At 39.8% G+C, this 21461-nt stretch overlaps 1 protein-coding gene across 1 annotated transcript in view; it reads left to right on the top strand.

Moving 5' to 3' along the window:
• LOC139455884 (proline dehydrogenase 1, mitochondrial-like) overlaps nt 1–19842 on the top strand; it is a 30572-nt gene extending 10730 nt beyond the window's left edge. Inside the window, exons 2-13 of the mRNA XM_071237429.1 lie at nt 1251–1459; nt 3029–3066; nt 11008–11154; nt 12431–12495; nt 12926–13113; nt 13868–13949; nt 15565–15657; nt 16227–16373; nt 17558–17653; nt 17879–18063; nt 18577–18665; nt 19579–19842. Of these exons, the coding sequence (XP_071093530.1) occupies nt 1251–1459; nt 3029–3066; nt 11008–11154; nt 12431–12495; nt 12926–13113; nt 13868–13949; nt 15565–15657; nt 16227–16373; nt 17558–17653; nt 17879–18063; nt 18577–18665; nt 19579–19802 (1563 nt within the window). The 3' untranslated portion in view covers nt 19803–19842. The remainder of the gene's footprint in view (nt 1–1250; nt 1460–3028; nt 3067–11007; nt 11155–12430; nt 12496–12925; nt 13114–13867; nt 13950–15564; nt 15658–16226; nt 16374–17557; nt 17654–17878; nt 18064–18576; nt 18666–19578) is intronic.
• The last annotated feature ends 1619 nt before the right edge of the window (nt 19843–21461 follow it).

Genomic DNA, 21461 nt, shown 5'->3' with positions numbered 1-21461 from the left:
GCTTGCCGTAACAGGCGACTATGCTTGTCGTAAAAGGCGACTAACAGGATTGGGTGGTGAGGCTCGCTGACTTGGTTGATACATGTCATTGATCCCAATAGGGTGGATCGATGCTCATGATATTAATCACTGGATTGACTGGGCCAGACTTGATTATTTTACAGACCGCCGTCATATAGCTGGAATATTGCTGAGTGTGGCGTTAAACAACAAACAAACAAACAAACAATTAACTAAACTCATTGTGATTGTTCTTAGAACCATGAGAAAAGGGACCATGTGGGTGAAAAAAACACCACATTTTGACTTCTTAATCTACTTTAACTTTACTGTATCTTAGGACCATAAAAATACAATTCATAAGCTTCAATTCATATTTATTACTGGCGCAGTCGGGTAGCCTAGAGGTTAAAGCGTTCGCTCGTCACGCCGAAGACCCGGGTTCGATTCCCGACATGGGTACAATGTATGAAGCCCATTTCTGGTGTCCCCCGCCGTGATATTGCTGGAATATTGCTAAAAGCGGCGTAAAACCATACTCGCTCGCTCGCTCATATTTATTATTGAGACGCATGGCATCAAACAGTTGGACTCATTTTCTGCAAAGTCACATTTTCAGACTTACCGTATTCGACGTAATCAGCGCCCAGGGCGCTCTCAAAATTAGAAATAGGGGGCTCTTATTAGAATATTATTTTGAGTTGAAAGATCGTAAATTTTGTGGTTTATGCTGACAGCCTGAAATGTTTATATACGACAGATATATTTTTCCAGAATTTAATTTAGGGTGCATATAACATACGAGTGCGTATTATACACAAATAGATAAGTATTGTGTACATTATTCAATTGGAAGGGGTGCTAATTGAGATTGTTCACTAGTCAATATATTAACAAATATCGCTGTGGGCGCTTATAAGGGCAGGGCGCTTATTACGTCGAATACGGTATAACAGTTTAAGTTTCAATGGTTGTTGTTTTTCATTTAATGTCTGCTTAATTGAAAGTAGACATGTATGCCGAAATGTTTCGAAATGGTTGTATTACATTATGAACTAACGAGAACAAAATAGGATATTTTCATGATTTTTGTACAGTCCACACACATGGCTATTTTTACGGAAGTCGATGTCAAAAGTCTTTTTTTATGACGTCACAGCACAAGTGTATCCTATAGAATTGTAAAGGTCACTTTTCTCCCGGCAGGTCATAAATATGAAATAATAGAGGCATGACAATGTGTGTTTCAGCTGCTGAAATGGTCGCGGAAGCTTCTGGGTGGGCCACTGTTCAGGAAGATGATGAAGTCTACCTTCTACGGTCACTTCGTTGCTGGGGAGGACCACGAAGCCATCAAGCCGCTGATTAGCCGGAACCGTGAGTTCGGGGTGAAGTCCATCCTGGATTACAGTGTGGAGGAGGACCTGAGTAGTGACGAGGCCAAGGAGGCAGAGATGATGTGAGCCAATCCCGGTGTTTGTAGGGCTGTGTATTGGCCAATGCTTGTTTGTTTGTTTGTTTGTTGTGTAACGCCGCACTCAGCAATATTCCAGCTTTATGATGGCAGTCTGTATATAATGGAGTCTGGACCAGACAATCCAGTGAATAACATCATGAGTATCAATCCAGGCAATTGGGATCGATGACATGCTTCAACCAAGTCAGTGAGCTTGACCATACGAACCCGTTAGTCGGACAGTCGGTAAATAATTGAGTCTGGACCAGACAATCCAGTGACTGACATCACGAGCATCAATTCACGCAATTGGGATCGATGACATGCATCAACCAAGTCAGTGACCATGACTATTAGAACCTGTTAGTCGCCTCTTACAGCAAGCATAGTCGCCTTTTATGGCAAGCATAGGTTGCTTAAGACCTATTCTACCACAGATCTTCATTGGTCTGTATTGCGATATGTATTGTGATATATTGGGAACTAAAGTGTTTGACAGTGATTGACACCAATTAAACATGCAGATTCAATTTTCTAAGTACTGAAGTAAGCATGGTCAGTCGCGGCCATTTTGTAGTCATGGATACAGGGGAGGTAACAACATGAGGGAAATATCACTTTTGCCGTTGTGTCAATCAGTTTTGAACGGCACCATGATTTGTGAACACGATTTGTGTAGATTTTAGGTTAGCTATACAAAAATAATAATGAAACTTGTTATATTTGTTTTACCCAATATCCAGAACACAATAATAATAGATATTTTTTCAAAGCGTATTGCAGTATTGCAGCATACTGGTGATACTGTCGTACAGTCCTACTTGTTTGTTGTTCACACTGCACTCTGCAATATTTGCTGTGTGGAGTTTGCCTGGAAATAATTGGATTTGGTACAGAAAATTCAGTGTGATATGTTCCAGTGAATGTTTCTTTGATTACAGTTTGTTAAGAAAGTTCATTCCGTGCTGAAAAATCTTTTTTCATTTTTGTTTCTCATGTTTGACTGAACACTAATCATATATGCTGATGAAAGACTAAAAATAAACATGTAATCAGCAACTTTGCCTGACATGCATTGACAGTGTAAACATCTGGATGAAATATGGTGTTCCCTTATCATACCATTTTTTGTTTGTTTGTTTGATTGTTTGTTGTTTAACGCCACTCTCAGCAATATTTCAACTATATAATGGCTGTCTGTAAATTATCAAGTCTGGACCAGACAATCCAATAATTGACATCACGAACATTGATCTAGGCAATTGGGATATGATGACATGCATCAACTGCCCACCTGATCCCGTTTGTCACTTCTCACGACAAGCATGGGTTGCTGAAGACCTATTCTAACTTAGATCTGCATGGGATTTATCATACGACAGAATCATGGAAAAGAGTTGTTATTTCTGTTGTGCTGTGCTTCTCTCTGTTGTGCTGTTGAAGTTGACCTGTGCTTCTCTCTGTTGTGCTGTTGATTTGACCTGTGCTTCTCTCTGTTGTGCTGTTGAAGTTGACCTGTGCTTCTGTCTGTTGTGCTGTTGAAGTTGACCTGTGCTTCTCTCTGTTGTGCAGGAGCTGTGTGTCAGAAACCGAGACTGAAGCTGCGGCAGGTGAGAGCAAACCTTGTATACTCACGGATGGATGGATGTATGGATGGATGTATGGATGGATGGATGGTAGGATGGATGGATGTATGGATGGATGGATGGATGTATTATGGATGGGTGGGTGGATGGATGGATGGATGAATGGGCAGTTTAATTAAATGATTGATGAATGTTTAGAATTTCAGATGTGAAATTTTGTATGCCAAAATATTATTTTGGTGAACATGTTGACATATATTCTATATTTTTTTTTATTCTGTTTTTCCTGCAGGAGGGGGTAAGTGTTTTATCCTCCACGTATTGTGTAATTCTGTATCTCTCCTGAAGACAGCACAGAAGGCAGTCAATAACTAATCTGGCACCAGGGCTAAGTAGGCAAGCAGAGATTTGTATTGCTATGGTGCAACTTGATTTGGGGAATATCAGACTGTTGTTTGTCACTATTATAGCAGTCAAGTCGACCATCAGGTCTGTGCTAACCCTGACACTTAGACACTTTAATAGTATTTCAGTTATGTCAGTTCATATCACTTAATGTCGGAGGAAAGCCCCAAGGGATGCAGATCTTATACATTTACCACTTACCCATGTCGTTATATTGTGTGAGCTACAGAGTATCCCAATTGCTGATTGTTTCGAAGTGATATTCCCCCAGCTGTTAGAATAACGTAATGTGAGTGTAAAAGTTGGCAACGGATTTGTGAATATTTATGAGTCGGTTATTGTATCCTCCAGAATTCATAACATGACACGTTGCAATAAGCCTAATATTTTCATTTCAGCAATTGACATGACTTTGAAAATTATGTTTTTATTTTACCTTTGCATAATATATTTACTGAAATGGTTCATAATTTACCATCACGCTGTTGTTTGCGGAGAAACAAATACGAATTTCATCTCAGTTAAATTTTAGATATTGGAGATATGATTATTGAAATCAGTTAGCACAAATTTAATGATTTAAACACGTACCTTATATGAAACACATTTCATATTCAATTACGTAATTGGAAAAGTTCAAGAAATTAAAAAAAAATTATTTTCGCTTTGCTCTCAACTTCTGTATGGTGGAAAGTATCAGGATATCTTTACATAGCAATCAATCTCATTAAAATCAGAACTTAGCTCTTACTACCGCTAAACAAAGATCTGAAGACATCCCATTACGGGTCACATCAGAGCCACCTTTCATCCGACTAATCAGAGCGTTGCTTACCAGATAATGAAAGTGACAGTGGAATGAGTACACTATGCACCATCCCACCTCTGGATGCGCCAGTGATCGCTATGTGTCATTGTCAATCTCAATAAAATCAGACCTTAGTTCTCGCTACCGCTAAACAAAGATCTGAGGACATCCCATTACGGGGCACGTCAGACCGACCTTGCGTGAACTTTGACCGACCAATGGAATGACCAATCAGAAACCAACTTTCTCGTGCTTTATGGCACAAATTTCAAATTGGCGACTACGCTTCGAAACATATTTTGACAAATTCTCGATTACAAATTTGAAACTTGAACCAAAAAACATTCTGGAATGACTAATAGATGGTCTAGAATGTAAGGATACAGTCGTTAAACCCGTAACTATCGTTCGGAATACCCCATGTTAAAGTTTTCGAGATTGCATGATTAGAAATCACATTCTGACTGTCACTTTCATTATCTGGTAAGTGACCCACTGATTGGTCGGATGAAAGGTCGTTCTGATGTGACCCCTAATGGGATGTCTTCAGATCTTTGTTTAGCGGTAGCGAAAACTAGGATCTGATTTTAATGAGATTGTGTCATTGTTATCAACATGCATGATTTTTCAAGCTATAAACATCCGCCTCACACAGACTTATTGCTCTTTGATATGCTGGAATAATCCCCACAACAACTGCAGTAAGTGATTGAGTATGGGTTAACATTTACACCGCTTTTAGCACTATTCGAGCAATATCACGGTGGGGATACCAGAAATGGGCTTCACACATTGTACCCAGGTGGGGAATCGAACTCGGGTCTTCCGCGTGACGAGCGAACTCTTTATCCACTGGGCTACCCCACCACCCACAACAACAACAAACAATAACAGCGGGATATATGACTAATAAAGGCCTTGAGCTTTTCAAATATTATGTAGCTATTCTGCCATTTTGTTGATTCAGAAGAAATACAGAAGTAAGATTGTACAGGATTGTTTCATCTTTTTTCACATTTTGGCACTATTTCCCTCTTTTATTTAGTCAATTTTAGCAGTTAATTACGGAAGCCTTAAAGGGCCATTTGTTTTTTTTGTTTTTTTTGGATACTATCTTGAAATTTCAAGATACTAACTTGAAATTTCAAGTTATTAAAAAATAAAAATACCAAATGGCCCTAAAAGGCTTTCGTAGTTTATACTTAATGCAGGAGGTTTATTATAGATTTGACACTAATTTTTATTTTCCTAGATGTGAAACTGATGACACAGTGTGCACACACAGCTGGTAGTCACACTTTCTAATACTTAGTTTGCTGCACATCTCACCACTTTTTAAAAAATGTATTGTTGATATGTTATATATGTTGGTAAGTAGTTTCACTTTTTTACATAAAAATTATATTTTTGTATTCATTGTATGCCATTGGAACATTCATTTTCATAAATAAATAATATTAGCATACTATGTATAAATTTACAATGTGCTGATAACAAGCTGATAAAGTATATGTTACATTTCATTAATCATGAAAGTCATGCACAGACCTTTGTATGAAACCCATAGCCCTATCACATGAACTCCATATAATACAGTACAGGTCAATTTAGATATAGATTCATAAGTTCCATTTCAGTACATTTCTGCTCTTGAAGGCATATTTGTAATATGCCATACTGTATATGACCATGATAAGCCAAATTTTGAGGACCAGAAAAGAGATTCTGTAGAAAGGGGACGGTTTAAGTTACACCTTCATCAAACTCTTTTTCTGTTGGTACAAAAACTACATTGCATCGCTTCAGGTGAATGAACAATGCTATTACAAACATTGCCAATGAAAATCACTACTGGCGATGATTTACCATTTCGATTGTATTTCTTGTCATGCTAGGCATTGTTTTATGTACAGGGATTACCGTGTCATAAAGTGATAGACAGGAGGTCAAATTATATATTTATTTGGTATGTATTTCTGTAGGATGTCATTTAAAGATTGAAATATAAACGTGAAATGATACAGACTGACTTTATTGGAATAGAGGCTATGTATTTATTAATATGATACATATATTTTCACAGTTCCAGTCTGATATAATTTAGCCATGGAATTTTTTAAGAAAAGTTATCTTGGCACTGCAATTATCATAAATCTAAGGATGGGATGTACTTGAGTCCACGGAGCTGCGACAAATGGGCCCATTACATAAAGTGAGCCGTAGTCAGTGGTAGAAATTGGCACTAGTCCTTTAGTCCTTGCCAAACTGCCCAATAGTTAAGGTATTATAGGGACTAGTAGAAGAGACATGACCCATTACATAAAGTGAATTAGCATGGCATCAAATGTAAGTCAATGTTGGAGTATGGGACGTGGCCCATTACATAAAGTGAGCCGTAGTCAGTGGTAGAAATTGGCACTAGTCCTTTAGTCCTTGCCAAACTGACCAATAGTTGAGGTATTATAGGGACTAGTAGAAATTTGCAATTATTAAGCATTTTGCTGTATGTTATCATTAGAGAAATAGTCTACTAAAACAGTTTCTAACACTGGTAGTGCTGTCATGGTGTCGTCTATCTATTTTGTGACTGCTATCAGTAGCAAATAAGATATAAAGTATTTGTGAAGCTTTATGCTTATGATAGATGGCAATTTCCTTGTTGGAAGCATAACTTAGAGTGAGTGAGTGAGTGAGTTGGGTTTAACGCCGCTTTTAACAGTATTATGTGTTATATCACGGCGTGTCAGCTTAATGTGGGAGGAAAGCCCGAAGTGATGCAGGTCTAAGACGTTTACCACTTCGGTGAAACCCACGAGCACGGGTATGGTGCTGACAAACCTAGAAACATAATCGGGGCGAACCGGGATTCGAACCCACAATCATAGGTTTCTGGCGTGCCCAAGGGACGCAACCCCGCACAGCGAATCGCGGCGCCTTAGACGACAGATGAGACAAGTCTGAGAGGGATTATCCGAACTGTCATTCTATCACTTAACAGAATATAACAATTTAGTCTCGCCTACATGCTACAATTGTATCAGTGTCTGGAATTCAAATGCGTCGTTGTATTACATTGATTCAGTAGTACATACTGTATTCGAGGTAATAAGAGCCTCGCTCTAATATGCGCCCCGGGCGATATTTGCTTATATATTGGCTAGTGAACAATCCCAATTAGCACCCCTTTCAAATGATTAATATACACAAGACTTATTCATTCGTGTATAATACACACTTGTGTGTTACATGCACCCTTAATTATGGGCAATTAAAAGCTTGAAAAATACATCTGTCGTGTATAATACACACAGACTTTCCTTTTGTATCATTACAGGCTGTTAGCATAAACCACGAAATTTACGAACTTTCAACTTGTTTTTTTTCCACCAAAATTTTATTCTTATAAGAGCCCTCTATTTGTAATTTTGAGAGCACCTTGGGCGCTTATTGTGTTGAATATGATACTATATGTTTACATTCTCTGTTTTTATGAGTATTGGATATAATTTTTCCTTTGATAAAACCAAGTTATTAATATTATTATGGAACATCAGGGTCAGAATTGGTGTTCAGTACCTCATGCTTGTCATAGGAGGCGACTTACGGGATCAGGTGGTCAGGCTTGCTGACTTGGTTGATACATGTCATCTCATCCGAATTGCGTAGATCGATGCTATTGATGTCAATCACTGGCTTGTCTGGTGCAGACTCGATTATTTACAGACCGCTGTCACAAAGCTGAAATATTGCTGAGTTCAGCGTTAAACAATTGTCACTCCCATGGATTAACATACCCGTGAAGATCCGGGGTAGAATAGGTCTTCAGCAACCCATACTTGCCGTAAAAGGCGAGTATGCTTGTTGTAAAAGGCGACTAACAGGATCGGATGGTCAGGCTTGCTGACTTGGTTGATACATGTCATTGATCCCAATTGCGTGGATCGATGCTCATGATGTCAATCACTGGATTGTCTGGTCCAGACCAGATTATTTTACAGACCGCCCTCATATAGCTGGAATATTGCTGAGTGTGGCGTTAAACAACAAACAAACAAATACACTGACAACAGTGTAGAACACAACTATGCAAGCGTTCTCTGGTCCAGACTCGATTATTTGCAGATTGCTGTCATATAGCTGGAATATTGCTGAGTTCAGCGTTAAACAATTGTCACTCCCATGGATTAACATACACTGACACAGTGTAGAACACCAATATGCAAGCGTTCTCTGGTCCAGGAAACAAGGAAACATGTGACAGTAGGATCAGCAGGACTCACGACTGTGTTTCCTTTATCAGACTGATCCTGCTGTGTGACTCGTCATGAATCTCCCTTGTCCTTGGTTGGTACCCGGTAAACCGTTACCAGTGATAGACCTTACACTTCAGACCAATCTGAAAACTTGTTTTACATACTGTAACCCGTTTGATTGGGAGGGGGTCCAGGATATGGTCTGAGGTAGCCTTTTTTTTATTTTAAGAAGCTCAGTTATTTTTTGCAACGGGTACTCAATTATCTTTTTTTTTAATGAATGATTGTAACAAACTGCATTCAATGGACACTTTAATATAGTCTGCGAGAAAAGGGCGCATTATTCTTTTTCCTTCAATGCAAGGCATAAATATTTCCTTTTCAGTAAAACAGGGGCTTGATTAATGTTTTAGAAAATTTCCCTAGACCCCTTACCTGAAAATCAAATTGTTGCTCCTAGAGTAAGGGAAAAAAAATCAAATAGATTTAAGACTACCAGTATTTTTTTGTAGAATATCAATGACTGAATTTTTTACTGTATTGTGCCTGCGTCTGTATATTCTTTTATCATACCTCCATGTCAGAATGATGAGATTTGATTGGTCCATGGGATGTTGATAAAATACTGTGCAACCCACCTTGGAGGGTAATAAATTTCTCAGCGGGGGAATAAAATCTCTTATACCCCGCCTGGAGCATTACAGGCTGCACGTGCATTTCTGACCGACAGAATAAATCCTTTATACCCAGCTTCAAAGCAAAAAGCCGCATGCTTTTTCCGAGCCAATGGATGTCATGTGACATAGCGCAAGCTAACCTCAACTCAAACAAGCTGTTGTTTTCTATCAATTTAGAGTGAGTGTGAGATTCTTTAAACAGTATTCCAGTTATATCGTGGCGTGTCAGCTTAATGTGGGAGGAAAGCCCGAAGTGATGCGGGTCTCAGACGTTTACCACTTCGGTGAAACCCACGAGCATGGGTATGGTGCTGACAAACCTAGAAACATAATCGGGGCGAAGTGGGATTCGAACTGGGATTCGAACTGGGATTCGAACCCATATCAATTTAGAATTTATTTGAATTATTTTACAATGTCATATTAAAGCATGTTGGTAAGATAAAGTTATTGTAGCTCGTGGTATAAAACCTAACGCAGGACACATAAGACCCTATGTACCCCTCGCGATCCTGCTACAACTTATACTGTATAATACAAACTACTTGTTTTGGGGTACTTTTGTGTGGTGGGGTGGCCAGGTGGTTAAAGCATTCACTTCTCATACTAAAGTCCTGGGGTCAGTTCCCACATGGGTAATATAAAATAAATAAAATAAATAAAATAAAAAATTCAGTCAGGGTTTATTTGAGCTTAGAACATAAGTATGCTATTTAAAACAAAATTTCAGTTAAAACAGAGGAAGAAATTCCAAATACATGGTAAAATTCCACCCATCTAACCATTACCCCTGAGCTATCAAACACAGGATTGTTATTGTTCTAGCTGTCTATTTTGCAAACTTTAGGCTAGGATTTTCTATTCAAGCCTGAAGGCAGCACTTGTGAAAGGAACTACCGCACCTCAGTGGGCGGAGCTTATAGGGTGATCTAACAGGTCTATATGATGTCATGATAACACACAAATGTCACTGGTTAATGCGTAAACGGGTGACTACATGTAAATATCCACCCACGTGGGCCTTTTGAAAACAAGGACGAAAGTTTTAATGGTAATGAATAATCCAAGACTTTTCAATGAACGCGTAGGTCTTTTGTTTAAAAACCGACCTGCCATGTCGTCTTCACATCTTCATAAACTGTTACTTTGGAATGTCCAAGGTTGATGTTTTCATTCCTGTCCAACACACACAAATTAGTCTTGCGCTTAACGAGAACGAAATGCGTGAAGATTGAGGGTCTTTGGTGATCTTGTTTACGTATGGTTTTTAAAAAATTTCTCTTGACAATCGGTTGTGTTTAGTACTGTTAACGCCATTGTTCGAAACTGAAACACCACCATCTTGCGGGCTATTTATGGTCAGGATGGGGCATTTGCATGTCTAGGTATTTGGGTTGTTCACCATTTCTTATATCTGTGGTTTAACACACATGCACATGCATTACTTTCTAATACCTTGGATGTTGGAGCAAGTTCGGTGGGAATGTAATGGAAGGCGTCCATGTTTGATGAACATTAATAATTGTAAATAAACAACACAAGGCTGCTGTGAATGAAGTGGTCGTTCAAGAAACTTACGCCATCATTAAAACCAGACCTTTTGGTGGTCCTATCAAGCCAAGAATGATCCCAGCATAACATGAGATATGTTTTCTTGTTATTATGTTGATAAAACTGCCATGGAAGGTTGTGTAATTTCATGCTTAAGATTCAGTTCATGCATACATAACTCTCCCTGAAAAGTTAAGGATTATGTAAATGCAGAATTGGTGAAACGCTTCAAGTATTTTAAGTTACCATGTGAGACTTTGTATGTTGTCAGCTGAGCGGGACATCCGGTATCGAGCACACAAGGAGTTCGGTGACCGGCGCGAGAAGGTGATCAGTGCCAGGACGTACTTCTATGAGGACGAGGCCCACTGTGATGAGAACCTGGAGACCTTCATGAAATGTATAGATGCTGTGTCAGGTAAACACCTGTAACTTACCTGTAACATACCTGTAACTGTATAGATGCTGTGTCAGGTAAACACTCACCTGTAACAAACCTGTAACTGTATAGATGCTGTGTCAGGTAAACACTCACCTGTAACCTACCTGTCACTGTATAGATGTAACTTACCTGTAACTGTATAGATGCTGTCTCAGGTAAACACTCAGGTAAACACTCACCTGTAACTTACCTGTAACTGTATAGAAGTTGTGTCAGGTAAACACTCAGGTAAACACTCACCTGTAACTAACCTGTAACTGTATAGATGCTGTGTCAGGTAAACAGTGACCTGTAACTTACCTGTAACTGTATAGAAGCTGTGTCAGGTAAACACTCAGGTAAACACTCACCTGTAACTAACCTGTAACTGTATAGATGCTGTGTCAGGTAAACATTGACCTGTAACTTACCTGTAACTGTATAGAAGCTGTGTCAGGTAAACACTTAGGTAAACACTCACCTGTAACTAACCTGTAACTGTATAGATGCTGTGTCAGGTAAACACCCACCTGTAACTTACCTGTAACTGTATAGAAGCTGTGTCAGGTAAACACTCAGGTAAACACTCACCTGTAACTAACCTGTAACTGTATAGATGCTGTGTCAGGTAAACATTCACCTGTAACACTCCAGTTTGAGTGCTATGTAAGATAGATGTTAGTCCAACTGTTAGGTTAACTAATTTCTCTGGGCCCCATTTTACAAAGCTACATTCGCATTCCGACTGTCATGACTGCCAGGTTTAGACATAGATTTACGACCGTCGTGACACCCACATTTAAACATAGATTTACTACTGTTGTGACTACCACATTTAGACATAGATTGATGACTGTTGTGACAACCACATTTAAACATAAATTTATGTTTGTTTGTTGTTTAACGCCACATTCAGCAATATTCCAGCTATGTGTCGGCGGTCTGTAAATAATCAAGTCTGGACCAGACACTTTAGTGATTGACATCATGAGCATTGATCCACGCAGTTGGAATACGATAACATGCATCAACCAAGTCAGCGAGCCTGACTACCTGATCCGGTTAGTCGCCTCTTACGACAAGCATAGTGGCCTTTAACGGCAAGCAAAGGTTGCTGAAGACCTATTCAAACCTGGATTCTTATGGGTCCATAGATTTACGTCTGTCGTAGAGCTAAGGTCACCTTGTAAAATGGGACCTGGCTTTAAAATGATTCTGATTATGGTGAATAATGGCAATATCAGATAACTTTGATGTTAAATTTATGTCGTAGATGCAACGGAAAAATCTGGTCTGGCAGCAGTGAAGCTGACAGCTCTAGGTCGACCACAGCTACTGGTAGGTCAAGGTCTTCATGTGGCCGCTGTAATGTCAGCGTAAACAATATGATGGGTAGTAATATATCAGTGTGTCAGTTTAATTATTTTTTGGGATTAGTCCGTAAAAAAAACGCACACAAATTATAAACAAGATGTCAAGTTGAATCTAAAATGCGAAATCATCTATATGCGAATCAAGATCTACAGTCATGGGGACAGCTTATTCTGTTTTTTGTTTCATTACAGCAATTAATTTTTTGAAAATACACTGACCGTTTTTTTGTGTGTTGTTAAATCAAGTTTTATTCAACTTTTATTAGATTTTAGTGTGATTGCAATAAACAGTAAAGGTTTAAATTATGCTGTGCAATTATTTATTAATTTAAATATAATATATCCCATGAGGAATATAGGATAACACTAGGAATACTTGTTGTTTCTGTTTGCAGCTGCAGATGACGGAAGTGTTGGTGTCAATCCGCAACATCTTCGACAGCATCTGTGGGTCGGAGGGGGACATCTCCACGAAGAGTGTGAAGGAGGAAAATTTCTTAGAAGCATTGCAGAAGATGAACATTCGTATCAGTCAAAACGAGTCCAAGAAGTGGTTCTCCGTGCTCGACGTCACCAAGGATGGGTGAGACATAGACATCACGTGGCTAGAAACTTTGTGGGATATGGGAATTTTGTTTGTGTTTGTCATCCCAGAGTCTTCAGGTAGATTGAGCATGATAAATGTTGCTGTGAACAAATCTCAGACCATATTGCAACAATTATTGCCTCAAGTGGAAAGACTGGGAAAGGGAGTAACTCTATGACATGTCCTCCAATGACACGTGAGTGAGTGTGTGAGTAGTGAGTGAGTGAGTGAGTTGGGTTTAACACTGCTTTTAATCACTGTTTTTTTTTTATCACTGCGGGTCAGCTTAGTGTGGGAGGAAAGCCCGAAGTGATGCATGTCTCTGACGTTTACCATTTTTGGAAACTCAAGAACACGGGTATGGTGCTGGCCAACCTAGAAATGGGATTTGAACCCATGATTCTGCACAGCGAATTGCGGCATCTTGGATGACTGGGCCACCCATGTCCACCCAAAGACACATTAGAGGGATGGAAATTAGCAGTAGTCCACTAGCGTGGACCAGTTTTGTTAATGTTAAAGAATTTCAAACATTTTGGGTGTAATTTCTGTGTCAATGTGTGTGGGCTTCTAGACTTCCTTGGTTAATTTCCATCTCTGGATAGAAGCAATGTTTCTTTCTGTTATCAATTCTTAAAAGGGAATTATTATAGAAATATATATTTAGTTCATATTCTGTTAAGTAGTGGATAATTCCATCACAATAGATCAATTGATGGAAAACTGATGTAAATGACTGATCTCTTTATAGTGAGGTGGATCTGCTGGACTGGGAGAATCTTCTTGAGATGAACATGGGACTGTCCAAACTCCTCATGGTGTCAAACATCAAAGTAAGTCATTCAAGGCTTCAACGGGCAAATGGCAAAAAACACACACTCCCTTCTCTGTAAATAGTTGATTGAGTTTTCAGTGAAGTGTCAATGAATCTGGGAGAATATGTGTCAGATGGGAGAGTCCACTATTAAACAAGGTTGTTGCGTGTTCTAAAGTCCACTATTAGCCATCTTCCCGAGGCAAGGGAGTTAACTGACTATAAAAGTCCCATTTCTACCCTTGCCAGACTGGGCTGGAACGTCACATGGACCTCCTATTAGCCAATCAGATTCCACCTTTCATATCACTTGCCTTTTGCTTCAAATAAAATGGTGACGCCCAGTGATAATCACGATCTATATTGTAATATAACAGGTCTTACTTTGTGCAGTGCATCAAATCACATGAGCACCTGGATTAAAAACATAAAACCATTTGGAAACAAAAGTACACATACTTTTCAAATCTTTCAATCGACCGTAATCTGCACGGCAATTTACGACTGGATGTCAGTTTCGTTATGCTATTCTGACTGGACTATGCATAGACTCAGTAGTCCAGCCGAAATATAACTCTGTAATTCCAGCCTACTTCCAGACATCTTCCCGAGGCAAGAGAGTTAACTGACTTTAAAAGTCCAAAGTCCAAAGTTTCCACCCTTGCCGAACTAGACTGGAATTCCTGGGCTCGATCGTAGAGCCACCAGTGGCTGTTACCAGTTATGTCCCTTCTAAGCCTTTTCTATGGACCAATCAGATTCCACCTCTTGTACCACTTGCAATTGCTTCAAACCAAATGGCAGCGCCCAGTCAGGACGATCTGATCGATAATCAAGATCTATATTGTGATAAAACGGGTCTTACATGGTGAAATGCATCAAATCACATGAACACCTTGATTAAAACATGAAAAGATTTGGAAAATATCTGCTGACAATGAGCTGGTGGTGCACATGCTTCACAAATCCTGCAATCGACCGAAATCCACACGACAGTTTATGAACTGGATTGTACCGGATTTTGATTGTACTATGCATAGACTCGTTAGCCAAAACGTAACTCCATAATACCAGCCTAGTTCAGCAAGGGTGGAAAGTGGACTTTCCTGTAGTCAGTAAACGCTCTTGACTCGGGAAGGTGACTTCCAAATGGGAGAGTCCACTATCAAACAGGGTTGTTGTTTTGTTCCAGATAGGAGAGTCCACTATTAAAAAGGGTTGCATGTTCTAGATGGGAGAGTCCACTATTAAACAGGGTTGTTGTGTTCTAGATGGGAGAGTCCACTATTAAACAGGGTTGTTGTTTTGTTCCAGATTGGAGAGTTTACTATTAGACAGGGTTGTGGTGTTCTAGATGGGAGAGTCCACTATTAGACAGGGTTGTTGTGGTCTAGATGGGAGAGTCCACTATTAGACAGGGTTGTGGTGTTCTAGATGGGAGAGTCCACACTATAAGACAGGGTTATTGTGTGTTCTAGATGAAAGAGTTCAGTATTAAACAGGGTTGTGTGACCTAGATGGGAGTTCTCCATTGAACAGATTCGTATTTTTAGACATGGAGAGTCCACTATTAAACATGGTTGTTGTGTGTACTTTATGGGAAAGCCCACTTACAAAAAGGGTTGTGGTTCTAGACGGGAGAGTCCAAGTCCCTGGTGATGGCGCTGAGTGCGGAGGAAGAGAACCAGATGAAGAACATGCTGCGCAGGATCAACACCCTTGTGCAGGTGGGCCAGACACTCGTGTTACATCCACATCACAACATGAACAGCCCCGAGAAGATTCCGGGGTAGAATACGTCTTCAGCAGCCCATGCTCTGCCGTGAAAGGCGACTAACGGGATCGGGTGGTCAGGCTCGCTGACTTGGTTGATGCATGTCATGGATCCCAATTGCGTGGATCGATGCTCATGATATTAATCGCTGGATCGTCTGGTCCAGACTCTATTATCTGCAGACTGCCGTCATATAGCTGGAATATTGCTGAGTGCGGCGTTAAACAACAAACCAACCAACCAACCACAACATGAACGGGTTCAACACACACACACAGTCGTTCGTGTTGTTGCATTGCCATTGATGATTGATTGATGTCAATTTACTCTGTTTGTGCTAAATGCTAAATGTTAGGCTTAAAAAAAAAATGGTGTGGTCAGGCAGTGTTTTTTTTTTTTAGATGGGGTGGGCGGTTGTTCAAACTAGTATGTAACCAAATAAACAATTGGTTTGTATGTATTGTCCTTTGTATGCCAGACGTCTCTTGACTGTGTGATATGCATCTCTCAACTATGTTACAGTATGCATCAGAGAAGGAGGTTCGAGTGATGATTGACGCAGAGCAGACGTACTTCCAGCCAGCCATCAGTCGTCTGACAATGGAGATGATGCGCAAGTTCAACAGAGAGAGGGCCGTCATCTTCAACACATACCAGTGCTATCTGAAGGTAAGCAACACTAAAGGCAGCCTTCAATACATACCAGTGTTATCTAAAGGTAAGCAACACTAGAGGCAGCCTTCAATACATACCAGTGTTATCTAAAGGTAAGCAACACAAGCAACACAAGAGTCAGGCTTCAACACATACCAGTGCCCTCTGAAGGTAAGCAACACTGGAGTCTAAAAGAGTTTAAAAATTAAAGATGTTTCTTGAAAATTACATCATAGCTACTATTATTGTACCCTTACCAAGAATTACCAAATGAAAAAAGTTAATTGAAAATACTTGGGTCATGACATGTAATAATTAAAATATACCTTGCCGATCTCATTATGATGTTCATAATGACAGTATCACACACATGCCAACCAGTATTATTATTGTGTGATAGTTATGATTTTGAAATTAAAATTAACCATTTATAGGCTTGTCCCCCAAACAGTTCTTATTATTTTTAACAAATTATTTACCTGCATCAAATATCACAGAGAGCAAATTGTTAATGCACTGGTGATGTGAAGCATTCTACAGTAAGACCATGCTGACCAATGAGAGCCATGCTTTCAATTCACTTAGTGTTAAAGTATCCATTACTCAGTAAACCAATATCACTGATTGGTTGTTATGTTAAAACATACTCAAGCGAGCTCTCGTAGTCATGAGTGAGTTCAGTGTCTCGGGAAGCCCAGTCATCTAAGAAGCCGCGATTCACTCTGCAGAGTTGCGTCCCTTGGGCATGCCAGAAACCTATGATTGTGGGTTCAAATCCCGGTTTGCCCCGATTATGTTTCTAGGTTTGTCAGCACCATCCCCATGCTCGTGGGTTTCAGCAAAGTGGTAAACGTCTGAGACCTGCATCCCTTCGGGTTTTCCTCCCACATTAACCTGACACACCGTGATATAACTGGAATAATGTTAAAAGTGGCGTTAAACACAACTCACTTTCTCACTCATGAGTGAGTTCAAATTTAACATTGCATCACAGTCCCGATATAACTGGAATACTGTTAAAAGTGGCGTTAAACGCAACTCACTCACTAACTCACGTTGCATCAGCTTTATTTCCACCTTATACTCAAATGGCCACTGTGGCAATGATTACAGTCATAAAATTGTTTGTATCATGTTATAATGAAACTTGAATACAGTAGACATGATTTGAGTATTGATAGGATTCTGTTTCTTTCCAGTCGGCATTCAGCAATATTTTCATTGACCTTGACCTTTCACGAAGAGAAAACTTTTACTTTGGTGCAAAGCTGGTCCGAGGTGCTTACTTGGAACAGGTAAGTCTGGCATACACTAGCTGTAATAGCAGAGTAACTGACCTATCAGTGTTATTGGGGAATGATGGAATATTGCTAAAATTGTCATGTGTCCCTGATGGACGCCCTCAACTTTAATTTCCCCAAACTAAAAAGTGTGAAGTTAATTGCATGAATATTGGTAAAGGGAACGTGAAGCTTTTGGTAAATGCATTGTGAATTCCTAGTATGGACATTTTGTGATAGGAACGAGAGAGAGCTGATACCCTGAAGTACGAGGACCCCATCAACGATGACTACGAGGCGACGACGGCAATGTACCACTGCGTCCTGGAGGAGGTGTTCCGTCAGATCCAGTCCCGCGATCGCGGCAAGATCGCTGTGATGGTGGCAAGTCACAACGAAGGAACAGTCAAGTTCGCTGTCGAGAAGTGAGTTGGGTTAACTTGTGAAACAATCTCTTTTATTGCGAGGGTGAGATCAACAATGTTCAATGAATGAAATGTCACTTGGTATTAGCAGTGTGGATAAAGGACCAACTTGAGACACAGGTAGGCCTTTTATGCCAGGTGAAGAAAATTAATGCTTGGAGTTAAAAATTTATTCACTTTTCTAAAATTATAGAATTGTAAGTTGGTGGGAAGAAATATAAAACAATGTTGTTCAACATTTGTGGAATTTGGCATCAGTGTATCTGCAAACCGATTAAAAACGCCTCATAAGGCAGTATTTATACGTCTGTCCATCTGATTGGTTAATCCATCAGGCAGTATTTATACATCTGTCCATCTGATTGGTTCATCCATCAGGCAGTACTTATACATCTGTCCATCTGAGTGATTCATTCATCAAGCAGTATTTCATTCCTCTGTCCATCTGATTGGTGTATCCAGACACTGCCCTTAGTGACATCACAGACAGTAATGAGTTCTATGTGTTGCCAGGATGAAAGAGTGGGGTGTGAGGCCGGAGGATCGACTCATCTGTTTCGGACAACTTCTCGGCATGTGCGATCAAATCAGCTTCCCTCTAGGTAAGTGAGCAAACTACAGCCTACCAATTCAAGGTTGCCATATGATCACAGCAGTTAGTCAGCATCATGTCTGTGCACACAGGTTTCCTGAGTGAGTGAGTGAGTGAGTGAGTGAGTGAGTGAGTATGGTTTTACGCCGCTTTTAGCAATATTCTAGCAATATCACGGCAGGGGACACCAGAAATGGGCTTCACACATTGTACCCATGTCAGGAATCGAACCTGGGTCTTCAGCGTGACGAGCGAACGCTTTAACCACTAGGCTACCCGACCGCCCATCCTGAAAGTGGTAACAGCACAAAACCTGTGACACTTGGCCTTTCTTCCTTCATAGAAGTTCACACAATGATGAAGCTTATCTACTTTCATTGTTTGAGGATGAAACAGATTAACCTCTTGGACATAATGTGTAAAATATGTATGTACAGTTATAACTTAATTGACTTTAGGCAATAATAAATTAATTGCTATATTATCATCCGCTTATTTTTCAAAAGTTGGGAGGGAGGCTTTTTATCTTATATTTTTTTTTTCTATTAAAATAGTGTTAAACCCAAATCACTCAATCGTATTTTGCAAGAATTTGAATTAAATAAAAAAAGTACCCTGGCTTGTTATCTCCCTTTATTAATGATGTAATGTATGGTGTCACCTGTGCACAAAAACAGCATTTTTACACGTGAGTAGTGTCCGTCCTGCGCCGCTCAAGGAATTTTGTGTTGTCAGGTTTCAGCAACTGTCGGCCCACTTTCAGAAATAATGTATGTAGATGTTGTGAGACAGTGAGAACTTAACAGGGGACATCACTCTCAAATTATTTTGTGTTTGACTTTTCTACATACCACATTACAGACCATGCTATAACTGAAATACTGACCATGTGATAACTCCCTCACTCACTCCATGTTCTGCAGGTCAGGCAGGTTACTCCGTGTACAAGTACGTCCCGTTCGGCCCAGTGGAGGAGGTTCTCCCTTATCTGTCCCGCCGCGGCATGGAGAACAGAGGTGTCCTCAAGAAGGTCGTGAAGGAGAAGCGCCTCCTGGCGGCCGAACTGTCTCGGAGAATCAGGAGCAGACAACTCTTCTACAACCCACTGACCAACATACCTTCGACTGCAGGTGTGCGGTCGTCGTGAGCGGGAGACGGATGTGAGAGTTGTGGACTAGATCGCCATCACGTCACGTGTAGATAACACTGCTGTATAGACTATCGTATCATCACTCACAAGAACAATTTTAAGTTTTAATTTATTTATAAGAGAACAAAATGAGCCTGTAAACATTATTTTAGCCAAACTGTTGTCATGACTACTGATGTATGTGTCATCAAGTCGTGTAACAAGACAGATAATTAACTTTCATTGTCCAAAAACATTTTGTTGAAATATTTTTTATATGAGCAACGAAATGACTTGTTTTTGCTGGGAATCATTGATTATTTATAAAGGATATACTAAATTGCATGTTGAATTAATATATTTTTAAAGAATCGAAAAATTAATAAATTTATTAATAAAATTTTAATATTGTCAATTGTATTAAGTATCAGGCTGTACTGAATTTATATACCATCACTTATTCATAATCATTACCGTATTTGACGTAATAAACGCCCCGCTCTAATAAGCGCCCACAGCGATTTTGGCTAATATATTGATTAGTGAACAATCCAAATTAGCCACCCCTTCGGATTGATCAGTGTACACAAGACTTATTTATTCAGGTATAATACTCACTCATGTGTTATATGCACTCTTATTATAGGCAATTAAATTCTGGAAAAATATATATGTCGTATATAAATATTTCAGGCTGTCAGCATAAACCACAAAATTTATCTTTCAACTCTGTTGTTTTTTACCAAAATAATATTCTAATAAGAGCCCCCTATTTCTAATTTTGGGTGTGCCCTGGGCGCTTATTACGTCGAATACGGTATGTCCAAACTTGAAAGTTTGTCCATGCACTTTCCTAGAACAAAGCACTGGTTGTAATGGTGCAGTCATATGTTGTTTTTATGTGTATGCTACTTGAAGTTTGACACGGATAACCAGGTTTTTAGCGTATGTTCAAATGGAAAAATGTTCTGTACAAATGTTCTGTACAAATTTGTCATCTTGGTGCAAGTGTATACCCTTATCAGTCGTAGAGCTGTTGTTTGTACATAGACCAAGTTCAACATTGCGAATCTCATTTCTTTGGTTGTTTGTTAAAGAAATGTGTAGTTTGCCATGTTTTGTCATGCATATTTCCTTATCTGGCACCGTCTTTACCGAGTGAGTGAGTGAGTTAGTTGGGTTTAACGCCGCTTTTAACAGTATTCCAGTTATATCACGGCGTGTCAGCTTAATGTGGGAGGAAAGTCCAAAGTGATGCAGGTTTCAGACGTTTACCACTTCGGTGAAACCCACAAGCACGGGAAACATAATCAGGGCGAAGTGGGATTCGAAGCCACGATCATAGGTTTCTGGCGTCCCCAAGGGATGCAACTGTGCACAGCGAATCGCTGCGCCTTAGACGACTGAATGCGTCACTGTCTTACAACACCCAGCACTCACTGTGATGAGGTGCCACAACATGCTGTGCAGAGTGGCGTCCCTTGAAGCCAGGATACACAGGTAGTGGGTTCAGATCCAATATTCGATAGATTATGTTTGTATTGTCAGCGCCATTCTTGTGCATACTGGTTTCACGTACGGGATCAATATCGACATGGATCACCTTTGACTTTCCTCTCACGTGGAGGTTAAATGTCTGTTGATCGCATCGATTGTTCCAGCCTGGTGAATGTGCTG

This window comes from Haliotis cracherodii, unplaced genomic scaffold, assembly GCF_022045235.1.
Source record: "Haliotis cracherodii isolate W230 unplaced genomic scaffold, xgHalCrac1.p SCAF_11, whole genome shotgun sequence".
NCBI classification, from domain to species: Eukaryota; Metazoa; Mollusca; class Gastropoda; order Lepetellida; family Haliotidae; genus Haliotis; species Haliotis cracherodii.
Note: the sequence above shows the minus strand (reverse complement) of the source record. Positions and strands in the feature narration are given on the sequence as shown.